This window comes from Delphinapterus leucas, chromosome 2 (genome assembly GCF_059928025.1).
Source record: "Delphinapterus leucas isolate spDelLeu-1000000601 "Yukka" chromosome 2, BTC_Dleu_Yukka2, whole genome shotgun sequence".
Classification (NCBI taxonomy): Eukaryota; Metazoa; Chordata; class Mammalia; order Artiodactyla; family Monodontidae; genus Delphinapterus; species Delphinapterus leucas.
Genome location: NC_143130.1, coordinates 39615971 through 39630419, shown reverse-complemented (window position 1 = coordinate 39630419; position 14449 = coordinate 39615971). Strand labels below are relative to the sequence as shown.

General features: G+C 50.6%; 1 protein-coding gene across 1 annotated transcript in view; it reads left to right on the top strand.

Annotated features, from left to right (window-relative positions):
- SLC28A1 (solute carrier family 28 member 1) overlaps positions 1-14449 on the top strand; it is a 44703-nt gene that overhangs the window by 17868 nt on the left and 12386 nt on the right. Inside the window, 3 exon segments of the mRNA XM_089906224.1 lie at positions 9759-9839; positions 11236-11316; positions 13960-14085. Of these exon segments, the coding sequence (XP_089762350.1) occupies positions 9759-9839; positions 11236-11316; positions 13960-14085 (288 nt within the window).

Here is a 14449-nt window from a genome sequence, read left to right as displayed (position 1 = left end):
AAAGAGGGTGAGGACATGGGGATAGCACCTGCTATAACCTTAGCCCCTGACATGCTGCAGGGACCTAGAACTGTAAAGGACAGTTTCCAGGAACGCTTACGCTCCAGAGATCCTCTCAGGGTACTCCTCCTTCAAGGCCCCTCACAGGTTACCTCTGCCAGGAAGCCTGCCCTTATTAGTCCAGCTGCAAGCTCTAAGTCGCTCCTCTGGACTCTCCTAGACCTACAGTCCCTCCCTCCTTCTTTCCCTCTTTCCTTCCCTCCTTCCAACAAAAATGTATTGTGTGCCTTCTGCAGTGCAAAATCTTATAGGGGAAATTGAGATAAAGACTGAAAGACTTTATTGTGTACTGGTAGAGCCCTAACTGTAATTTAAAACAAGGCAGGCTGTGCCGAGTATGCGATGGTGTGACTGCTTCACTGTTCCGGGGTGGAACTGTGGTTATATTTCTTCTTTCCCCAACTGACCGCCCAAGCACCCAAGTGCCTCCTTTAGTAAGATCTCGAGGGTAGCTCCTCTGCCTGCCTCACATCCACATTGTCTCAGGACCCTGCGGCTGCTCCAGGCTTAAGTTCTACTTCCAAATGCCAGGTAGAGAGAGACGGAGACGTGGGCCCCACTTACCCAGTAGCTCGCCCCAGTTTCTGCCCTGTTACCATAGCAGCACAGATGGGAGTTGGCGCTGCCCACTCCAGCACGTCCTGGACCACAGTAACCATGGGGCTGCCGTGCAGGATCCCACGCGTAGGTTCCAGAGATTTCTGCTTTTCGCCATTACTCAGCCATCGTTCCCAGAGCCTCCCCACCCTGCTTGGGGGTGTTGGGGCCCAGAGGCTTCCAGCCCAAGCCATGGGTTTGGCATGGACTTCTGGGTGTCAAGCCAGTTCACGAGTCCAGACACCTCCAGCCCACCCCCAACCCTGAATCATGGTGAGGTCCTCCGGGAGCTTTGGTCTCTGTTTGCGCCAGCAACTCTCTGGGAAACATCCACTCCATCCAAGGGGTTCCAATAATGTCAGCCCTAGGAGGAAATGGGGAGGGACCAGGTTCCTGTCCTCTCAGGACAAATTTGTCCGTCATGTTTTTCTGAGATCACTTCAGTGTAGGGAGAGGATCACTTCTGTGTAGGCCTCTGTCAGCCCCTCCAAAGGTTCCCTAACACCATTCTTGTAGGGCAGAGGCGGGGAAGGGCTGCTCCCTTTACATTTGCATTTCCAAGTAGGGGCCACCAAGGTTTCAGGGAAAAGCAGTGAAGTCCTGCTCCAGGGTGACTTCTTATGTCCACCAGACAGAGAAACAGCGGCGGTGGCTTCTCACACTTTACAAGGCAAACTACAACACTCTGTGATTCGACCTCCCCAGGCAGCCAGGTTCCAGTGTAACTGGCACAAAGGAAAGTGTCTGGGGAGTCCATTTAGGGAGACATTTTAAAAAATAAGGACAGTGAGGATGCCCCCTTAAGGAAGTGGCATTTGAATTGGAGCCTTAGGACAGGAAAAAATTGGAGGCACAGAGATAGTCAGGAAGAAGAAATGGCTGGGCAAAGGCGTGGAGGTGAGAAAGTTCTGGGCTGTCTAAGGTACAGGGCGTAGTTCAGTTCGACGGGTATGTAAGCTATTTGAAGGAAAGGATGGATTGGAGGATAACCTACAAGTGTGGTGGGGCTGTCTCTTGAAGAGTCTTAAATGCCTGGCTGAGGCACCTGGATTTGGTCCCCAGGAAATGAGGAGCTATTGAAGACTTTTGAGCAGGGAGGGACTTGATTGGAGCTTTGGGACAGTTGTGATTTCAATAGTAGGTAGGAAGGGTTGTAGCCAGGATGCTTGGAAGAAGGGACCAGTGGGGAGGCTGCCTCACACCCAGGTGATGACTCAGGGACCACCAGACTGCCACAGTCCAGAAGAGAGGTCACCGTGGGGAACGAAGTGGGGATGTGCGGCTGAGAGACCCGCTCTATGAAGCTCATCACTTAGCTCCACACATTGCAGCTGTTACTTTTAGCTGTTTGAGGACAAAGCCTGGGTCTTACTCATTCTGGTGTCGGTTAACTGACCCTGAGCCCTGCAAAGCCCTGCCCAGTGCCTGGTACACTGCCTTTTGCTGAATGAATGAGATGGATAAATGATGGTTCTTCTGTGCAAGTGGGAAGTCTCTCTGCCTGCTGGGAACGTCTGGCTCTTTGAGGCCCTGGCTGTGGGTTGGGCTCCCACACAGCCAGCCTCCCCCTGGCTGGGCCACCGTTCCCATGACTGTGTGGTCCTGAGCAGCTTGTCCTTTGGCCCCAAACCAGGGCTGAGCTCTTCTTTCTCCAAACCTCCCCAGCAGAGGCCAGAGCTTCCCAACCTTCTAGAGCCAAAAGCTACACACAGGCTTTGCAGCAAGATCCAGGGCCCCTAGAAACAATTTTGTCCCCCTCTGACCTGAGATTCCGGTGGAACAGTGAAGAAAAGCTTAGGGAGAAGGAAGTCATAGTAACAGCTACTAGTTATGGAGCAAGGACTCTATGCCAGGCACTCACGTCACCTTTACAACCCTATGGGGAAAAGAACATCATTATCCCCTTTTTTCAGGTGAGGATACCGAGGCTCAGAGTGGTTGTTGCTTGTGCAAAAAGCTCATAAAGCTGGAGAGGATTGGAATCAAGATTGGAATAAGCCCGATGCTCTTGCTCATTCACTTCTGTGCCTTGATATCAGAGCCCTTTCCTTGGTAGACAGTGGTAACGAAGGGGTCTCAGACCTTGGATCTTTGTTTTTCCCTTGGTTTAGAAGAAAACAGTATATCTTTGGTTCATTTGGTTGAAAGGGACAGAAACCCATTTGAAACTTGCTTTAAAGGGAGGAGAGAGGGAGGACTGTTTCTTGGCTCACAAACTGGAAGGTAAGGTAGAACTGGTGCCAGCTGGAACCAGGGCCCCAGAGCTGCCAGGCTCATGGCCCTCAGCCTTGAATCTCTGCTCATCCCAGGGTGTTAGCTTCATTCTTTCATACCAGATCTTCTCCTGGCCCCCAGCAACACCAGATACTCATTCTTACATGCATGTCACCCAGCACGGGGGAAATTCTTCTCTGCCTGCTCAAGTTAAAAAATCCCAGGGTGGGTTTTGGATTGGTCTGCCTTGGGTCATGTGACCATTCTTGACCCAATCACTAAGGCCAGGGCAGGGGATACTGAAGTTGGAGTGACCGGAGTCTCATGTTCCCACCCAAAGCCAGGGAGTCAGTTGCTCTGACTGAGTGGAAGCCATCCTCTGAAACTCACCATTTGAAGGATTATTGCCTAGGACAGGCAGGTACTATTAACCCCCCATTATAGAAAACAAGGCAGACAGCTCCCTGTAGGACCTGGATTAGCTCTGTTTTCAGGGTGCCCTTCTATTCTAGGTGAGCATCTGTGGTCTAGTATAGGAGCAGAGCACACGTGGCAGATAGCATACCTGCCTGGGAGAAACAGCAATGGCATGGACCCTTTGATCTGGAGTCCCTCCCAGCTGTAACGTGGGGCCGCATTTGGGAGTCTAGGCTATACTTCCTGATTGGAGTGCTTAGCTCCTGAGTTCATTGGTTGTAAACGACAGAAACACAGCTCAAATTGATTTAAACCAAAAGATTAAACAGAAAACAAACAAACAGAAAGATTAATTCTGATAACTGAGAAATCCAGAGGCTTCAGGTCCTGCTGGATCCAGGTATGCAGCATCACCTGGGATTTGCCTTGCTTATATCCTGGTTCTGTGTTCTTAGAGTTGGCTTTAGTCTTAGTCTCAGTATTGGACAGGCTCTCTTGAGGTTGTGATAAAGAGGTACCAGGCTTACATCCAACCAACTTAGCAACCCTAGCAGAGAGAGAGAGGCTGTTTTCCACTAGCTCCAGCAGGAAATCCAAGAGTAGGCTCTTTTTAGCCTGGCTTGGGGTATATGCCATCCTTGAACTGTAGCCAGGGAAGATACCTCACTTTGATGGGCCAAACCTGGAGCCTCTGGGCTGAGAGTAGAGGAGGGGTGGTTTCCTAAAGGAAAGTCAAATTTTTTACCAAAAGAAGTGAGGGAAGGGGCATCCAAGCAGCTGCCATCCACCAGAGCCACCACTCAACTTCTCTCCCAGTTCAGCAAAGAAAGTATCACCTGGCTTGCTGCTCTGTCCATCCCCTCGCCAGTGTTAGCTGTGTGTCTCTCCTCCCTTTCTAGAAGAATATGTACACACCTGCTACTTGCATCTCTCCCCGAATCACCCTTCAGAACCATGGATTCATAGACCGTTGGGCTAGGAGGGAGCTCATTGATCTTTGGGCCTCCTGTTTATATTACAGATGGTCAAACCATGCCCCAGAGAGGAGCAGTGACCTTGGCATAACTGTGCAGTGAGTTAAGGTAGAGGCAGGGCTAGAACCAGGTTGTTGGACTTCAATTAAGCGATGTTTTCTTCCTCATACTCTAAGTAGAAGTCAGTGACATCAGGTATCCCTTCCAAATACAAAAAGCATCCCTAATAACAGCAATGATAAATTTAAAACCAGTTAATAGCTGCTAAAGACTTTGAGATTGGATGTTCAGTCAAGAGAATAAAAACAGGAGAGGTGAGTTTATCATTAACCAGGCTTAGCATTTCCTAGTCAAACGCCAACTATTCCCTGGCCCCGGGGAGGCCCTGTCCTCCTCTGCACAAATTCCTGGCCAGTGTATTATTAGCCAGTGGCCTCCTTAGCAGAGGCATGCAGGAATGAGGGAGGACTTAAGACAAATGCTCCATGGCCACAGAACTCCCTTTCTCAACAAGATTTACTAATGACAAAGTTTCATTCACACCCTGCGCCCCTGCCTCTCTCTCTCTCTCTCTCTCTCTCTCTCTCTCTCTCTCTCTCACACACACACACACACACACACACACACACACTTGCCGAGCTTGGGGCTTATCCTCAAGCTGGGGGTAACTTTGTTAGTGCTGAGTCGAATGGAAGACTCAAGAGTTTTCTTTCCGTCCTTTCCATGAATCATGTGGCCCTAGTCCAAGGTCTTTGGCCCATGTCAGCCTGGGGAAATCTCTGAGCTCACTCAGATTTTCAGAATCCAAGCTGCTTCCTGCTGGGCCACGGTCCAGCTCATTGCTCCTCCAGGAAGCTGAATCTCCCTGGGACTCTTTCAGCCCTCAATGTCCTCTGGCACGGTCGACGTGGCAGCCACCTCCTGGCTGTATGGTCTCGATTAGTCATTCCACCTTGGCTCCATCTCCCTTCTAGTAACTTTCCACCCACACGATCGCCTCCCCCCCCACACTCCCGCACCTTCCTGGGTCTGGCCGACCTGGGAGCACATGCTCACTCGCTCACTCGTTCCTTCACTATCACTCCAGCCTCTGGAACACGCACCCACTCACGAAGCTCAGCAGTGCTGATGAAATGTTCTCCCCGAGGAACCCCTAGGCAGAAAGTGTTTTCATCTCCCAAGGGTTTCGGGGTGTCTGCCTGATGCAGCCTCTGCAGTCCCCAGTGGTCATCAGCACCAAATTTGGCCAGAAAAAAAACACATCAAGTAAGATAAGAACTGACAGGTGCCATTGGATTTAGTCATTAAGGGGTCACTGGTAACTGTAGTGAGCGTGATTTCCAGAGGAGGGAATGGAAGGGAAGTGGAGGCGGGGTGGGTGCTGAAAGGAGGGGGATGGGATGATGGAACTGGAGAGATCTTGTGAGAATGTGGCATCTGCAGAGGCCTCTGAAGGAGACTTTGACAGGCAGAGATAGATAGGCATGGGGGCAGACTGGTGAGGTCATTCTGGGTGAAGGGAATGGCATAAGCAGGAAATCAGGAGACATGCGCAGTTTATGTGGCCTTGGAGTAAGTCCCTTCCTCCTTCTGCAAGGTCGGTGGACATTGCAGCAGTGTCCTCCGAGGAATTTTCCAGCTTTGGGTATTTTTGTTTACTGTGGCCTGGGGCTAGTGACAGGGCTTAGGCCTTGGGGGCTGGGGGTTTGGGAGCTGTTGGGACAGCCTTAGGAGGGCGTCAGCAGCCCTGGCTCAACTCCCTCCATAGAGAGGAAGCGGCAGGACCAGGCCCTGAGTGGGTTTAGCCCTGCCTTCAGAGCCTGTTTCCTGGGAAGAAGATGGCGTCTGCTTGGAGAGTCTGGTCTAGACTCTACAGCAGTGGTTCTTAGAGTGTGGTGTCCACATACCAGCATCGGGAAAGGACAAACTCTCAGGTGCACCCCAGATCTACTGAATCTGAAACCCTGGGGGTGGGGCTCAGAATGTGCATTTCTGACAAATTCTCAGGTGATGCTGCTGGTCAGGGACCACCCTTTGGGAACCACTGGCTTAGAGGCGCTATACTTTCCTTTTCCCTTGAGTAAGGGTGAGTGCTGGTACTAGCAGGACCGGCCTGCTCTGAGTTTCCACAAAGTGGTAGTCAGGACTTACTCGAGGCTGCTACACCCCGGGCTGAGGCTCTGCCTGGGAGGGGATGCCTCTCCTAAAGACAAAGAAATGAGGTTCCAGGACTGGCACTAGGGCAAACCTCCTCAGGGTCATGGTAGGTCCTTGGCAACCTGCTTAGTGGTTGTCTCTTTGCAGGTGTGTAACCTTGGGCAGGTAACCAACATCTCACAGCCTCAGTGTCCCCACTGTGAAGTGGATTTACACCGACCTCAGTTGCTTTGAGGATCCGTGAGTCACCACATGTTGCGTACCTGGCTCCTAGCAGGACTGCACAGTGCACGAGCGGTAGGAATTAATGGCACTTTCCTCCCTCTTCCCACAGCCAGCTGCCTGCCCTGTCTTCCGCCATCTCACATGCTACAGGGCCCAAGGGTATTTCCTGGACTGTCAGATCATATTGGCCTCAGGGCCCTTATTTAGTATTAAATGTCCCAGCTTCTCTTCCACCAAAGATCCCCATCTCCCAGCTAGAAAATATCTCTTGGTTGCTGCCAGGAGAAAGTCCCAATTCTGCAGTCGGGTTCCGCTGCCCCAGGCCCTCTCCTTGCTGGTCTGAGCCATCTGTGCTAACCTGCCAGGCTGCCGAGTGGTCCCTCGCGTGATAAATTGAACAGGCAGTCTAGACAGTACGTGATCCTCTCTGCATTCTTCTCCCAGGGAGAGCAGGATGCTGTTACCACCCTCGTGTTGGGGGGTGTGTCCAGCACCAGGCGGCCCTGGGGAGTCACAGGGCAGGAAGAGGGTCGCTCCACCCAGTGCCTGCATTCCCTGTCAGGTGACACTCCCATGCAGTGAAGCTGGTGACAGGGATGTCAAGTGGAGCAGATCCAGACAGAACGCACGGCATTCATCTGGGACGGGAAAGGGAAAACAACCTCAGCAGGGCTTGTTTCTCTTCTCCAGGGGAGCTGCCTAGGCAGAGTCTCTGTTCTCATCAGGGACCACTCTGTAGTCCCGATTCATTTTGAACCAGAGCTTGAACTTGATTGCTCTACACTCTCCTTCTGCACAATGAAAACAACTCTTCCTCCACCCCTCACCCCTCTCGGCAGCCCCTCTTCCTTCCAGCACAGCTAAGCTTCTCCTGTTGTCTCTATACTTCCTCATGTCCCACTCCCTCCTTGGTTCGCTGATACCCGGCCTCTGTGCCCATCCCTCCTGACACTGCTCTCACCTAGGTCACCAGGGAGCCCTGAATCGCTAGGTGCCAAGCATCCATCTCAGTCCTTACTGAGTTCTCTGATGCATCTGGCACAGCTGATGGACCATCCCTTCTAGAAAAGCTGCCCTCAATTTCCATCGCACCCCTTCCTGGAAGTCCTTCAACCACTCGGTTTCTTCTTTGTCTCCACCACGCGCTCCTCCTCCTTCTCTCACCCTTCAGGGATGCTGACCCCAGGGCCCTGTCCTCAGCCACTGCTCTTCTCTTCCAGGGCAATTTCCTCAGTGAACTGCATCTGCCCCGTGGCTTCAATCTGCCCTCAACCGAGCCCTGGCCCAGATCTCTCCTCAGAGCTGCCGGCCCTTCTGCCCACCTTCCCAGTCCACAGTCCACTCAAACCCACAGGCATCTCAAACCCAGCAAGTCCAAAACTGCGCTGCTGAGGTGCCCCCAAAGCTCTCCTGTGCCCGTGCTCCCCTCCCTTGAGAAGTGTCCACCTCTTATAGAAAATTATAGGAGCAGGTGAGAAATTAGAAATGGAGAAAGAAGAAAACAAAGTTTCCACAGTCCCAGCACACAGAAGCAGCTACCTTGACTATTTGGGTGTATGCCTCCCAGCCTTCCTTCTGTGCTTTTAATATTCCATCTTCCCCACTTAACATTCTAGCATAAGAATGCTCCCATGTTATTACTAATTCTGCATAACTTATTATTTTAAAGCTATTTGGAACAGATAGCACATTCCAACTGTACAAAAGGGGATTTGGTAAAAAGTAAATCTCCCTCCCACCCCTGATCCCCAAGTCATCCAGTTCCTTCCCCAAGGCAGCTGCCATTCCTGGTCATTTGCATATCTGTCTAAGGATATCTGTGCCCACACAAGAGCACCTGCAATGCCACCCGCACCTTTTTTACTCATAAAGTAGCACACCATGCACCCTGTTCTACACCTTCTCTTTTTTCATTTATTTAAAAATTTTTTAAATTAATTTATTTATTTGGCTGAGCTGGGTCTTTGTTGCTGCACGCGGGCTTTCTCTAGTTGTGGCGAGCAGGGGCTACTTTTCATTGCAGTGTGCGGGCTTCTCATTATGGTGGCTTCTCTTGTTGCGGAGCACGGGCTCTAGGCGTGTGGGTTTCAGTAGTTGTGGCACGTGGGCTCTAGAGTGCAGGCTCAGTAGTTGTGGCACATGGGCTTAATTGCTCCGCAGCATGTGGGATTTTCCTGGACCAGAGCTCAAACCCGTGTCCCCTGCAGTGACAGGCGGATTCTCAACCACTGTGCCACCAGGGAAGCCCTCTTTTTTCATTTAACAATCTATCTTGAAAATCATCCCCAAACTAGTCATAGTGAGTTCCTCACTCTTGTTTCCTGACTTTGAGTGCACCACTGCACAGCCACACCATAGGTTATCAAACTAGTCCTCCACTGAGGGACATTTAAGTTGTTGCCAATCCTTGTTATTCTAAGTCAGGCTGTAACAAGGAAGTGCGGGGCAGGGAGGGGGAGGCCCTGGGGAGAAGGAAATGGACATGAGGAAGCTTTGAAGGAGAAATTGAAGGGGCTTGGAGTAAGTGAAAGGCAGTCATAAGCCTGGTAATAGGAAAGAGGGTGACAGGAGGAAATGCAGATGGCTGGTCCACAGTGAGTGTCATTCGGAGCTCACTGGCACTGAGTGGAAGTAGAACACTAGAAAGATGAGGGCCTCTGATTCAGGCCCGAAGCACAGGAGGGAGGTTAAGGCCAGCGTCATGGGCCAATTGAGCTCAGGGTGGAGGAAAGACCCTGTGCTAGGAAGGTGCTGGGCCCTGAGCCAACTCCCAAAACCCTCACAACAACCTGAGGGGTAGTCACTTCCTCCCCATTTTACAGACAAAGAAGCAGGTGATAAAAAGTGGTGGACTCAAGTCCTGCTTCTCTACCACAGCCCAAGGGATGCCTGGGTGGATGGTCAATGTTTAGAGGGGAACAGATCAGACAGCTGCCTCCAGAGAGGCCCCATATGCAATTTCATGCACTGAATTCAGAGCTTCTACCCTGACCCCGTTGGGTCTCTGAGTGGCAGGCCCTTGGATGAAGTGGCTGTCTGGGGCCTCTGAGGCCCTGCGTGGTACCCTGCCACCTCTCTGCCTCTAACCCCAGGGTCTGTGCTCTTTGCTGGCAGGTTTTGCCCATCATTGTTTTCTTCATCTGTGCCATGTCCGTTCTCTACTATGTGAGCCTCATGCAGTGGGTGATCCTGAAGGTGAGTTCTCAAGGTCCCAGCCCGGGCCCTCCCAGAATCACAGGCTGACAGGAACCACAATCTCCCAGAATGCCTTGCTCCCAAGCCCACACCCTCCCCAAATCCCCTGCTCTGAGGGCCTGGACCTTCCAGCATCCCCTGCTCCCCAGCCTTCTCTCAGAGTCTACAACCAACCAAACAACTTTTCACAGAGTCTCTTGTCATGCTACTAAGGAGAAATGGCACCAAAATCCAGTGGGGTCTTTGGGGGAGGGAAGTTTACAGAACTGGAGCTGCATTGAGGAGAAGTGTTAGGGGAAAAAATAATTTATACCAAAACGATCTTGAGAGCAGTGGGTCACGTGGGCCAGACTTAGCTGATATAAATGTCAAATCCTGTGCTTATGTTCATAAAATCTGCTGCATAAAACCAGGATGCAGGAGACAGACAGCACTGGACAAGAGATTCTGAGGTTTTTAGCTGATTGAGCTCAGAATAAACCAGTATCATCAGGCAGCTTCCAGAAGTGCAGCCTGTGGTTATGTTAAGAGTGCACAGTGCATGGCGTAAGGGAGACAGTTATCCCCAAATCTGGAGAATGTGTTCAACCAAGGGGCTATGACAAACTGAACTATCAGTGGGTTCAGTTTGAAAGGGCCTGAGACCATACATTCCATAGAATGGCTGAAGGAAGTAGGGATGAAGGGCCGAAAAAGAGAAGGCCAGGGTGAAGAAGGTTACGGGTAGGATTCTAAATACTTATAGAAGGTTAGGGAAAAGGCAGCCTGAGAGGTACCTGCAATGGAGAGAAATTCCATGGAAGCAGATTTCATGTTGATTAAAAGAAAGAACTTTTTAATACAGTGTTTCCCAAAGCCTTTCACAAAACTCTAGTTTCACAGCAAGTTAATAAATGCTACTAGGTAAAGGGATCCCATGGTCAAATTATTTAATTTATTTTAATTTTGGCCGTGCCATATGGCCCAACCAGGTATCAAATCCGCGCCCCCTACAGTAGAAGCGCAGAGTCTTAACCACTGGACCGCTAAGGAAGTCCCTTGGTCAAATAATTTTATGAAGCTAAGCTAGACACCAGGCTACAAATTTAAACAAGTTTTGTGCAGGACTTCTCAGAGCCTTTAATAAACTGGTAAGTATTGGTCATCTCCAAGGTGTGTGTGTACAGCAATTCTCAAATATATTTGACCAGGGAATCCTTTTTTCATGGATGATAAGCCCCCATCAATGGAGGTGAGGAAGGAGAAGATGAATGGACCTTTGGGGAAACGTAGGTAAGGGAGTTCTACCTGGATTGGGAGTTGGAAGGAAGACTTTTAAGGTACTTCCACCCCTGACTCTCTCTGTCCCTGGGGCTTGCTGATACCAATCCACAAAGAGCACCCTGCTTCCTTCTAGATCTCCTGGCTGATGCAGGCCACCATGGGCCCCATGGCCACGAAGACCCTGAGTGTGGCTTGAAACATCTTTGTGAGCCAGGTCAGTATTGCAGCCTCCTTCCCTCAAGGAGGGTGGGTGGCCTGGGTCCCTAGAGCTCTGATTCAGTCAGCAGAAGAGCCAATCAAACCTTCTCCCAGGGTCACCAAAGGCTGCTGCCCTAGGGATGCTCCATTTGGGGATATACTCCTTGCCTGGGTCATGCCAAGGAGGATAGTATCTCCCTGGCACCTCCTACCACTCTAGGCCTAGGCTGTCTTCATCAGCTTAGAGACTCATAAGTCCTACAGATGGAGTCCAGTGTTCTCCTTTTATACATGCAGAAACTGAGGCTCGGGGCTGGGAATGCCTTGCCAAGATCCCACAACATAAGCCAGGACTTAGAATCCAAGTCTTCTTCTTCCTGGACAGGGTTCCTTCCACAACATCAGTTTGTCTTTTTTTCCCCTCCCTCTTTCTGAAAATGTATTTTCCAATATAAGTGTGACTCTGAAGGGACTATCAGTCCTGAGTCCCTTTCAGAAGGCCAGACCCTCCTAGGGGTAAGACTCTGGTGACTGTTCCAGAATCCTGGCCCACCTGCCCAACATGTAAGTCACAAAAAAAAATACTTGCCAAAGTATGCCATATTTCACTGGGCAGTTTAGGAAACTTTGGAGAATATTTGCATCTTTTTTGCTATGATGCAAGTGTGTAGATTTCAAAGGTTTTTTTTTTTTTTTAAGCCAATTAAGACAGGTGTGCTCTGAGATAAATAGTCCAAAATCCCTTAGTTGTTCAAAATGAGGCAAAACAGAAAAAGATATTTCAGTATCAGCATTTATTTTATATAAAATGCTGCAAATGTAATCAATGGTTTTTGCTGAGAAAAGACAAATCTTAGGTGAATATGACACGATAACCGGAAGAGCTCCAAAGGCGAATTAAGTTTTGCGGGGACGGGGAGCCTTCAAGGATTAGTGGTATCATTTCAAGCTCAGTGTTGGCAGGCCTGGGCCCTATTCCCTTCTCTGGCCACAGTCTGTCCCCAGGGGATTGCCCCAGCCCCATGGCTTAAATACCTCCTCTCCCCTAAACTCCAGTCTGATATATATCCAACTGCCCCCTTGACCCTCCACTTGGATATCCTTAGATAATTTACTAGGCAAGTCCAAACAAGCAGAACCCTTGATTCCCTCCCTCAACACACATGCACATCTCCAAGAGTTTCCCTTCTCAGTAAATGGCAACGTCTTCAATGAGGTTGTTAGACAAAAATCGAGGAGTCATCCTTCCTTCCTTTGCTTCCCTTGCTCCCAGCTGCACCCAGTCCATCAGCAAGTCCTGCCAGCTCTGCCCCACATCACATCACAGACCTGCCCTGCTGCCCTTTTTCTTTTTTTTGCTATGAGCCACACTTGTCTCTCACCTGGACACGACAATCACCTCCTCTCTGTTCTCCCTGCCACCATTGCTGCCCCTACCCATCCTTCACACACAGGCTGGAGTAGCCCTTTATTTATTTATTTATTTATTTATTTATTTATTTATTTATTTTTTGGCCGTGTGGCATGTGGGATCTTTTTTTTTTTTTTTAATTTATTTATTTTTGGCTACTTTGGGTCTTCATTGCTGTGTGCAGCTTTCTCTAGTTGCAGCGAGCAGGGTCTACTCTTTGGTGTGGTGCGTGAGCTTCTCATTGTGGTAGCTTCTCTTGCTGCGGAGCATGGGCTCTAGGCATGTGGGCTTCAGTAGTTGTGGCACGGGGGTTCAGTAGTTGTGGCTCATGGGCTCGAGAGCACAGGCTCCGTAGTTGTGGCACATGGGCTTAGTTGCTCCGTGGCACGTGGGATCTTCCCGGACCAGGGCTCGAACCCGTGTCCCCTGCACTGGCAGGCGGATTCTTAACCACTGCACCACCAGAGAAGCCCAGCATGTGAGATCTTAATTCCCCAGCTAGGGATCGAACCTGCGCCCCTGCATTGGAAGCGCAGAGTCTTAACCACTGGACAGACAGGGAAGCCCCTGGAGTGACCCTTTAAAAACCCAAGTCAGATCATGCCTCTGCCTGCTGAGATCCACTGCTTACCCTGCCTTGTCCATCTGCCCTCCACCTCCCCCATCTCTATCCCTATTCCATAGCACAGTCTAGAACATAGTATGTACTATAATTATTTATTGAATGAATAAACAAATGGCTCCAGGCTTCCCCACGTGCCCTGAACTAAACACGCCATCGAATGCCCCAGTTCCTTTCTTTCTGGCAACTCCCATGGCTTCACTAAACGTTCAGGCTTGGAGTTACATCTGCTTCTGGTCCTTTGCACGAACAGAGGTAATTCTTTGAACCTCTCTGACCTTCTGCTCTCCTGGAACGTGGAGACGACCACTTCTTTCCTAGAAGGTTGTAAGTGATGAGTGTGAGGGGCTTAGCTGGGTGCCTGGACGTGGGAGGCACTTGACACAGGGGAGCGTTATCAGGCCCAAAGGAAGGGCTGGGGGTCCTTCCACAGAGCTGGGCTGATGCTGAGGTTCAGAGAGGCTCAGCCAAGTACAGACTCTGGTCCTCACCCCACCCTGCTGTCTCTTCCCCTGGGGTCCCCAGCCCTCACTGTGACCTGCTCACTCCCAGGTGGAGGGGGTACGCCCCAAGTGCCCGTGCTAGCCTGACCAGCGCTGCTTGTTTGACATCTTTCCCGTTTGCAGACTGAGGCTCCTCTACTGATCCGGCCCTACTTGGCAGACATGACACTCTCTGAAATCCACGTTGTCATGACCAGAGGCTACGCCACCATTGCCGGCAGCCTGCTGGACGCCTACATCTCCTTTGGGGTATGTAGAGCCCTCCTTCTGCTTGCTGAAAACCAAGAACCTGAAACCCACCTTTGTGGGAGCCCCACACAGCTCCTGGCCAGAGCGACCTGGGGTCTTCTCTTATGGGCTGCGTCCTAAACCAGGGCTGCTGTGATGGTGGGAGGAGAAGCTTCACCTGAGTAAGGCAGGCCAGGTGGGCTGGACCATTTGGGCTTCTCACGTGGCCAGTGGGAGCAAAGGTTTCCAGTATTCTGCTTACTGAGGCAAAGCGCTAAGTGTTTTAATATCCACATTTCAAGGATGAGGAAATTGAGACTCAGAGAGTAAGTGAGATGCCCAAAGCCAGGATTTGAGCCCAGACCTGTCTGACTCCAAAACTCAG